We start from the raw sequence: 9,326 nt of genomic DNA, 5'->3' as shown, positions 1-9,326 counted from the left end.
ACTCCGGGCTCTGCTGGGTTTCTCCTCTCTTACAGGATGCCGATGGCAAGCCAGTGCAACAAAGAAGTATTTACTGTTCCTGTATGCTTTCTCTGCACTGAAGCTTGACTACCAATTACTCTGTATTAAATTATTTTTGGTCATGCCGGTGATTACACAGTATCCAAGCAACCCAGGCGTAATCTAATTTAACACACAACATGGATTTACTCCATTCCCGTTCTCCTTTGTTTTTCTGAAAGTGAATGTAAAGCAAGCGGGTGTCCACGGACACCCCCAGAAAACACGACCTTGCCTGTTCCGCTGCGGGGACCCTCGGCTGCTGGCCCGGGATGTCCCCTCAGGTGGCAGAGCTCCTTTGGCCGCGTGCTTGCAGTAGCCAGCACGCTGCTTGGGATTGCACCAAGTGGGTCAGGTCTTCACGGAGCAAAGTCCTTTTGCAGGGCCGCTCGTCGGTGATGCATTGCAGACTTGCAGATCTTCCCCCCGTTGAGGGGCTCTGCGGTCTGTCCCACGCCGCCAGGCCGATCTCCCACTGATCCCGGAGACACGTGGGGAACCATCGTGTGCTGCGAGGAGGAGGAGGAGGGACAGCCCGGAGTCCAAAAGTCAGTGATAGCTCGAGATGTTCAAGCTCCAAGCAGGAGTTCAGAGGTTGCTCTGCACGTTTCTCCATTCATCGTTGCTTCCTGCCTCCTGCTTGTGCTGGAGGTGACTTCTGCAAAGTGTGGATGGAGAGAGAACTGAAAAAGGACCCATCTAAATCAATATTAGTGCAATTGCTTTCAGAGTGCACCGGGGGCCAGAAAGAAACAGTAGGTTAAGAGGAAAATACAGCAAATACTTGGAAACCTAAAGGGCAGCTCAGGAAAGGCACTGACAATGCCTGCCAAAAAGCACTGACATTAAGCACACTTTGGGATGAACACCCCATCTTTAGAAACTGCAGCATTATTTTCTAGTACAAAGGATGATGAAGAGGTATAATTTATAGTAAATTATCATGTGGGTAATGGATGTGGAATTTGAAGGCTGTGAAAGGTGAATCATGTTTTGTAGCATAGCTTTGGTAACCGCACGCTGGGGAGTCTACTGCTGGAAAAGTACCCGTGGCACAGATCAGGAGTTCCTCCACCACCAGACCTGCACGGTCGCCGAATGGCTTCCACGCCTTGCAAACTCAAAGCAAACACAAGAAAGAGAAGTTTGGTGCTGGCGGTGGGGGCCAGCGCTTGTGCCGGGGTGCGTGGGCATTCCTTGGGCAGTGGGCAGAGCCCGCTCTGCGGCTGGTGCTGCCAGACCACGTTCTGGTTGGGAAACCATTAATAGTTTAGTCTGAAATAATTAACAGGACCGTGCGCAGCTGCCTAGCCGTAATGAGTCAATGACAATGCAGTTTATTACTGCGATGTATTACATGGTAATGGTAATGAGAAATGGAGGGACCTCATTTTCTAAGACTTAGATCAATTTGGGTTATTTTTTTTTTATAAATGAACATTGTTTTACTAACCGCAGAAGGTCATTAAAATTATGATTTTATTAGTACTTTTCAAAACTATTTGAATTATTATTTTTGGAATCCAAATAGGAGCCATGCAAGCGCGTGTCCGAAATATAGATGGTTTTGCAATGTAAAACATCGTTGGCATTTGTAAATGTCTTGATATGGAGGTAGGTTGGAGTGGAGGAAAAGGTTTGAGTCCCTATATGTAAGTAGGAGGTTTTTTTCTTGTAAGCAAGTGAGTTTTTTCCTAAGTAAGGATTTGTTTCCTGTTGGATGACTTCTGCCTTTCTCTCCACTCCGTGAGGTGGTGATCCCCTAAGGAAAGTCTGCTGCTACCCCACAGGCTCTGCCGGTCGGGGCAGGCTGGTGCTGGCGTCGCTGGGTGCGCAGCTTGGCCAGCTCTTGCCTTGGGTGAGGATGGGGCGAGGCTCTGCACCCACCCGGGGACGGGGAGGCTCATCCGGGCTGGGTGGAGGTGATGGGGGCAGCTTCCTCCTCAGGTTATCGTCTCTGGAACTGCAGCCCGTCTCCTGCAGCACTGCAGTTTACTGACACGGGATATTTCTCGGACACTCGTGATGAAATACTCAGCTTCCTGTGAACAGTGGGGGAAGTTATGGGTAAGGGGGAGGTCCCACAAAGCTCCCAAGGGACTTGCACCAGGACCTCCACACCTTTGAAGTTGTAACCCAAGCTCGGACTTGGCGGAGGTGACAGCTCTGCGTATTCTCCAGGGACATAGCACACACCAGAGGTGTGAGACTCACTGCCTGGATGGAAAATAGAGCTGAAGTTGCTGTTGTTGGGAAGCTAAGCCAGCAGCCCCGAGCACCCCTCAGCGATGAGGTCCTTTTCTGCTGCCCTAAGGAGCTGTATATAGGGATGAGGAACGAAGAGGCCTTTGCTGGATCAAGTGAGATTTGGATGAAGAAGGATGGAAAGCATCTTTTCTTTTAAGCCAGCCCTAGCTTACACTGTGCTGAAATAAGCTAAGCACGCACACAAATGAGCACTGCGGTGTCTTGGCCTTGGGACAGTAGTAAAAGCATTAACTTTTTGGGACAATCCAGCAAGATTTGAGTCTCAGCCTAACTTTGTGCTAGCCTAGTGTATTTGTCCAGGGAAAACACAGAGAGAAAGAGTAAAGAGAAAAGTCACTTAAAAACCCCCTTAGGCCAAAATTGTGTGATTGCTTTGCCTGAAGTCATCGAGTTTCCTGGTTGAGGAAGTCAGGAGAAAACCACAAGAAAGAGTCGCGGAGTCGGGGCTGTAGGGCTTCCACCGCAGGTCCTCATTGCGTCACCCCGGCACGTGCCGTGGCAATACGTGTCATTGTGTGACTCCGGCACGTGGCTCAGCCGGAGTCCGCGGTGCCCGGTAAGGTTGGTCCGTGCCTTAACCAGGTGTTTGCCACGGAGCCGCCGAGCACCCAGGTCCCCTGGCGCTGGCAATCGGCCACGGCCCGGGGACCCCCAGGCTGTGTCCCACGGTGCAGCGCGCTCTCGGTGCGTGGCAGCGGGGCTCTCTGGGGCTGAGCCAGGACAGAGGACGTGACCCAGGGGGGCTGCTGATGCTTTGCACCACCAAGACCAGGGGCCAGACTGGAGCTACTCCAAAGCAACCCCCACAAACACACGTGAGGGCCAGGTCCTCAGCGCGAGCCGTTTAACTTTGCTGAACTGATCTGCTCCCACTGGGCTGCAATGCTTGCGAGCATAAAAATAGATGGAGATGACGGGGGGGAAGGCTCGAGTGTCAGTGGGTCCCTGGGAGAGCGGGTGTCCGTGTCAGGCGGATGCCTCAGCGGGGCAGAGAAGGGCGCGTGTGCGTGCACGTGGGTCCGGGAGTAAATCTTCCCCTTCCAGCCTGTTTTGGTTGGGCTGGACGGGGCTGACCTCTGGTGCAGGCAAAAGCTTAAATGGGTGAGAAGGAATTGGGATTTTGGAACATATTAGGTCACTCATTCAGTTGGAGAGCAGCGTGTGTCAGAGGTCCAACAATTTGTTTTTAGAAGGGTTTTAAGTATTAATGATTCAAGATGTTTTCCTGGGAGTGGTTTGCAACATGAGACTCAGTGGCCAGCGTAGCGTCGGGGTTTTATGGGATTAGTCAATTCACGGCGGCTGAAAGGTCCCTCGTAACACAATAGTTAAATTTGTACTTTTCCACATGGCTGAGCCTTCAAGGAGCTCACCAGGAGTGTAAAAAATGTAAACAGCGTTGTAAGCTCTGTGCCAGCCTTGAGGCAGGGAGGGGGTTTCCGTGCTGGATTAGTTCTATCGCCTACTTTTTTTTCTTCTCTTTTTTTTTTTCTTTTTTTTTTTTTTTTTTTTTTTTTTTTTTTTTCCAGAGTTGCAAATAATCACAAGCAGAACCTGATGACTGTTGCTAATCTGGGTGTGGTGTTCGGGCCAACACTGCTTCGACCTCAAGAGGAAACAGTCGCTGCCATTATGGACATCAAATTTCAGAACATCGTGATCGAAATTTTAATAGAAAACCATGAGAAGGTAATGGTTTCGCTTGCTTCTTCCAGGGCAATTAATTTCTGAAAACGAATTTGTCTCTCTCTGCAAACTGCAGCCCCCTCTCCCAGAGCCCCCCCTTGCTCCTCATGGCCAGCAGCACCGGCGGCGGCTTCGCTGTGGGCGGTGGGGTTGTGCTGGGGAGGGGGGGAGCAGCCGGTACCTCCCAGGCATTCCTACCCGCGATGGGTGCGACCCGGGATGTGGCGCAGAGGCTCCCAAACTGGTGGTTCTTGGGCTGTGGTGGTGTAACCAGCGCTGCTGGTAACCAGCCTTTTTTTACGGTCATCTCGGCGTGAGTCGGCATGTCCGTGCCCCCCTTTCCGTTGGTTAATCGGAATTTGTCCTTGGTTTCAAGAGAGATGAGCGCTAAGAGTAACCAGTGCAAGATGAAGGCCTAGGCTGGCTTCTTGCTTTTCTGACTAAAGCCGTGCTTATTCAAGTACCGGCTTTATCCACAACTCTGATCTTGTAAATGATGATGTATTTGTGTTGGTCGTCTGTCAGGGTGTTCTCGGCTGTCAGCGGCGCAGAGGCGGCTCGGCGGGGCCATGGCGCTGGCTGTCCCTCCCGGCCGGCTGCGTGGGGTGGCTGCATGCAAACAGCAGCGCTAAAAAAATGCCATTTTCTTCTAAATTCAAACAGCTCCTTGTTTACAATCTTTTGTTCGTCTGGTTTTGTTTGGAAAGAAATAATTAATTTGTGCATTCAGATGGTGAAGAAAGACAGAGAGGCAGGCTTGCCCCCGGCCGGGGCTGCCGTGGCAGGGTGGCATCGCTGCTCTGCTGTGGGGCTTTGCTTGTAGACATCTGGGATGGGTTTCTTGCAGGATAAGGAGCAAGGCTGAGCCTCTGGCATGTGCAGTGCGGGCAGCAAGCCCAGGGCCTGTCTGCCTGGGGCTGCAAAGGGCCTTCAAATGCACAGCCAGCAGGGATGGGGAGACAGCATCCATTGTACGCTCCTGGAGAAATTGCTTCCATGGGCACATAGAGGCCATGGTATTTATTTCGGATGGAGGAGCTATTTTCTTCTTCTGTGCATGGGATGTAATGGCAATGATGGCTTAATTATTAGCTGCTGTGCAGAGGGGCGTGCGAGCAGCAGTGATGAACCTGCGACTGTGAGCAAAGCCCAGCTCCCCTAGCTCCCCGGGTCCTGCGTGGAGGAACCGGCATGAAACCTTGCATTGGCCTTTGATGGTCACCTCCGGCTCTCTGTCATCCCTGTGTTGGTACAGTCTTCATCCAACGCCTCTCCCTGGTGGTGATGGGCTCTTTGGCTGTGCCGCTGGCGTCACGAGCAGCACGGTGTCGCTCCGAGCGTGTTTTATCTCCCCTCCCTGCTCTGCTCTTTATGGAGCCCTTCCCTCGCGGGCCCTTACAGAAACACGTCTTTAGACATTGAATTTTTTTCCGCCTGAGCCGAGTCTCTTGCTGTGCCAGCCGAGCCCTCCATCAGCAGGCATCTGTGGAGGAATCGATGACCGATTTTTGCACTGATTGCGTCCGGGTGGGCTGCAGGGCTCGTCTCTGCTCACCAGCCAGATTACAGCTCCTACCCCAGGGTGCCCCAGCTCTGCCATGGTTCCCCCTCCTTAGAAGTAATTTATGGTGCCAGCAGAAGGGTGAATCTGCAAGCTGGTTGCATACATTTGTTGGCAATTAATTCCTTGGGTGGGTGTACCTGCTGCCTGGGGGGCTCGGGCGCGGCGAGGGCTGAATGCCGGGTGCCGAGCTGCCCTCGCAGGGCCGGGGCCCCCTGCGGCTGCTGCTTCACACAAGGATGCTGCAAGCAAAATACCTGGGAACCCCTGTTTCTCCAGGGCTCCCGAGAAAAGATCCTGGGAAGGAGGAAGATAGGAAGAGGTAACTCTGGGAGAGGAAGATCTCTTAAATGCAGCGTTAGTGCCGGTTCAGCTCCCGCTTTAGGACTGTTTCGTTTCAGTGTAGTTCTTAATTTGAACCGATTTGAGCTCATTGAAGGTTCCCCCCAGGAGCTGCCGCAGGTGATTAGCGATACGCGCGCTGCCCGCGCTTGTGCTGCTGGGGCTTTGTATTGTTTTACACCGGTGACTCACAGCCACTGTTTATGATTAAGTACATTCGGCAGGGAAAATGTAATTGATTTGAATGGTTCCTGGCAATCAGCAACTGTCTGGTATTACATTATATTTCCCCCAGGTAAATGGAATGCCTCTCCTGTCAAAATTACTGTTGTCACTGTGTAACCAAAAAAAAAAAAAAAAAAGAAAAAATAGCAAGCTTGATGATGACATCTCTTGGTCTGAATAACTGCTGGCAGCTTGTTTACACGGTTGCTTCAGTAGGCTTATCTGATTGCCAGGGCAGTGGAGAGGGTTTTGGGGGGATTAGTCAGCGTTCCCTGCTCTCCTGCCTGCGTTTACGGTCACCCCACCTGAGATTTGGCTCATCTTCCACCTGAGATTATCCCTGGGGAAAAACATTCATCCCAAGGCTGTGAAAGTATCAGAGAAGGATGCTGCAAGGATGCGGCGCCAATCATCCAGTGTCCTCACTGATTGACACAAACTTGCGCTCCCTTCGGCGGTGCCCCCGGGCTAACACGCGCCTTGGGAGCGATCACAGAATCATAGAATCCCAGGTTGGAAGGGACCTCAAGGACCATCTGGTCCAACCTTTCCAGGCAAGAGCACAATCTAGACAAGATGGCCCAGCACCCAGTCCAGCTGAGTCTTGAAAGTGTCCAGTGTGGTGCAGTCAACCCCTCCCCTGGGGAGATTATTCCAAGGGTTGGCTGTTCTCATGGTGAGAAATTTCCCGCTCATGTCCAATCGGAATCTCCCCAAGAGCAACTGGTGTCCATTCCCCCTTGTCCTCTCCATGGGACTCCTGGTAAAAAGGCAGTCTTCATCTCCCTTGTAGCTACCCCTTAGGCGTGCAGTTTGGAATTGTAGTCAGCAAAAGAGGGACTTTCTGAAGGTTCCCGGAATGACTGCTAAATTATGGTTTGCTCTATGTTGCCAGAGCATCTGACACAGAGCATTAAACCCTGTGCGTAATCCAAAAAGTTAAATCGTTTCTGGAGATTAACAGGTTTCCAGGTCTCGGATCCGAATTGTTTGTTATCCTCGCAATAAGAGCAATAAACTCAGGCAGTTTGTAAAGCTTCTCAGACATGTTGTCCTCGAGAAGGCCTCTGTGCACCAAGGTATCGCAGCCCTTGCCTTTGTCTTTATGACTGCAGCTGCCACGGGGAACTGCTGCCCTTTGGGAGATCTCCCATAGGTTTTATTGACACCAGATCTTCTGGAAACGTGGAATAGCGTTGGGATGAGAGTAGGATCAGTGCTTGGAGAGGAGGGGATGACGGCTCCATTTGCCTGCCAGATGTTCAATGCAGCAAACAGGAGCCCATGAAAAAGGTGAGCAGGGGCAACGTGCCCAGCTCTCGGCTGCCCAACGCTACCCAATGAACCAGCAAAATGTCAAATTGCTACTTAATAAGATTTATCCATTAGTCGTTCTCAGCCTTTTCTGTGTATGCTTGTGCATACAATACATTAAGGTAATGTGTTATAAAATATATCCTGATTATATATAATTAAATGGATAAAGTGATTTTTCTCCTTTGGGTCTGGATGTTGCCATGACAGGCAAACCAAGAGCGCATCCTATGCAAAAGAAGAGCAAGGACGCTGTGTTGTCTGCCTGGTTACTCAAGTGATTGCCATTTAGCGCCATATTTCTGATTTAAAAACTAAAAGTTAGCCAAAAGTAATACTGAAATATTACATCTGACAATTGCAGACGTCCATCCATTTTCTTTTCCAAAGCTTAAATTTTTTATAGCTCTCTGGAAAAGGCCGTTGTTCTGAAGCGCTACAAAATTAAGAGATCGATTTACTGTCTTGATGATGTTCCCTCCAGACGAAGGATTGACCAGGTGAAATGTTAATGCAGCCAGCCTTGATGACAAAGAGGAGATGAGCTTATGCAGGGAATTACACACCCGGACACTAACCTGGGTAAACTGTGAGGACTAACACTGAAGTCAAAGCCCTCAGCACCTCGTCGTCATTTTATTCTTCTCTGTAATTAGCAGAAATGTTTAGTGATGCAGCTGGCAGCAGTTTTAGCCAGTCCTTGTGTAAGACTTCGTGCCGATGACATTTTGACCATCACGGCGGCTTCGTATTCTCCGGGTTCCTTGTGGGAGCCCAGATGCAGCTTTGTGCATGGGACTACCCCAGGCTGGTGGCCAGGGCAGAGACCTGGGGGTGGATCTTTGTGTGCTGCTACACTGCAGCCCTCTGGTTTGGGAAGCATACATAATCTCTCTGGTTTTCACCTTCCTTGTAAAAAAAAATGGGCATAACGGGGTAATTAATGCAAGCACAAGGAGATCCTCCAGTGCGTGGTGGGGCACAGGGAGGGAAGGAGGGCTCTGATGGAGGGGGGACCATCCCCAGAGCCCCCAGCGCAAGCGCAGGGTGCAAGTGCAAGCAGGGTGCGATTCCTCCGAAGCCGATGGAAAGCACACGTGCCTCGTCCCGCTCCTCACCCAGCGCAGCCGCGATGGGGCCAGGGGCCGGTCTCTCTGCCAGAGGTGCAGGGTAAAGGACGTAGCAGCACCTGGATGTGCTTCATTCCGAGGTTTCTTTTGGCCTTTTAAGCATCCCCCGAGGTGAGGGGCTGCCGGGTCTTTGGAGTTCTGCAAGCGGGGGAGAAGGTGGCGCAGAGCCGCGGAATCGCCGCTTGCATCAGGCCTGAGCGAGCGCTCGCGGTACGGCTGTAAATATGATTTATGAATCCTGGCTGCTGCTCTCCCACTCCGGCTATTAAACTGTCTCTCTCTCCCCGTTAATTGGACTCTGTGACGGGGAGAGCTAATGCGCAGGTTTGCGCAGTGAGGAGCATGTCTCAGCTATTCTTGTTAAATTAAAAAATGAAACAAAACCTGAGAAACTTTCCTGTGAAGAAGAGTGGGGGTTTTGTGCAAGCGACGCCTGAGCCGGGGGAGATGGCGTAGGAGGTTTTGGTCCAGCAGCACCAGTTTCCTTTGCTGCTGAAGAGATCCGTGCTGTTTCCCAGTACGCAGGAATGGCAAGGTCGCATCTACAGCCGACTATTTGTCTTACAGTTCTTGGGGTCTCTCCTTAGACCTTGAAAATCAGCGTAGTGCTTTTTTAAATGTAGCTGTTAATTGACTTTTCTCCATTGTGAGCAGCTAAATTTAGCTGGTGTGCTTTGTGCCGCTCCGGGGTGGTAGAGAAAGCGGCTTTTAATAGCCCTGCCGCGGCCTCCGCCTCGCTT

General features: G+C 51.2%; 1 protein-coding gene across 1 annotated transcript in view; it reads left to right on the top strand.

Annotated features, from left to right (window-relative positions):
* Window positions 1-9,326, top strand: part of ARHGAP26 (Rho GTPase activating protein 26) — a 152,385-nt gene that overhangs the window by 100,071 nt on the left and 42,988 nt on the right. Inside the window, exon 19 of the mRNA XM_035902657.1 lies at window positions 3,858-4,017. Coding sequence (XP_035758550.1) covers window positions 3,858-4,017 — 160 coding nt within the window. The remainder of the gene's footprint in view (window positions 1-3,857; window positions 4,018-9,326) is intronic.

Source organism: Egretta garzetta, unplaced genomic scaffold (assembly GCF_000687185.1).
Source record: "Egretta garzetta isolate BGI_Z169 unplaced genomic scaffold, ASM68718v1 scaffold1, whole genome shotgun sequence".
Lineage (NCBI taxonomy): Eukaryota > Metazoa > Chordata > Aves > Pelecaniformes > Ardeidae > Egretta > Egretta garzetta.
Note: the sequence above shows the minus strand (reverse complement) of the source record. Positions and strands in the feature narration are given on the sequence as shown.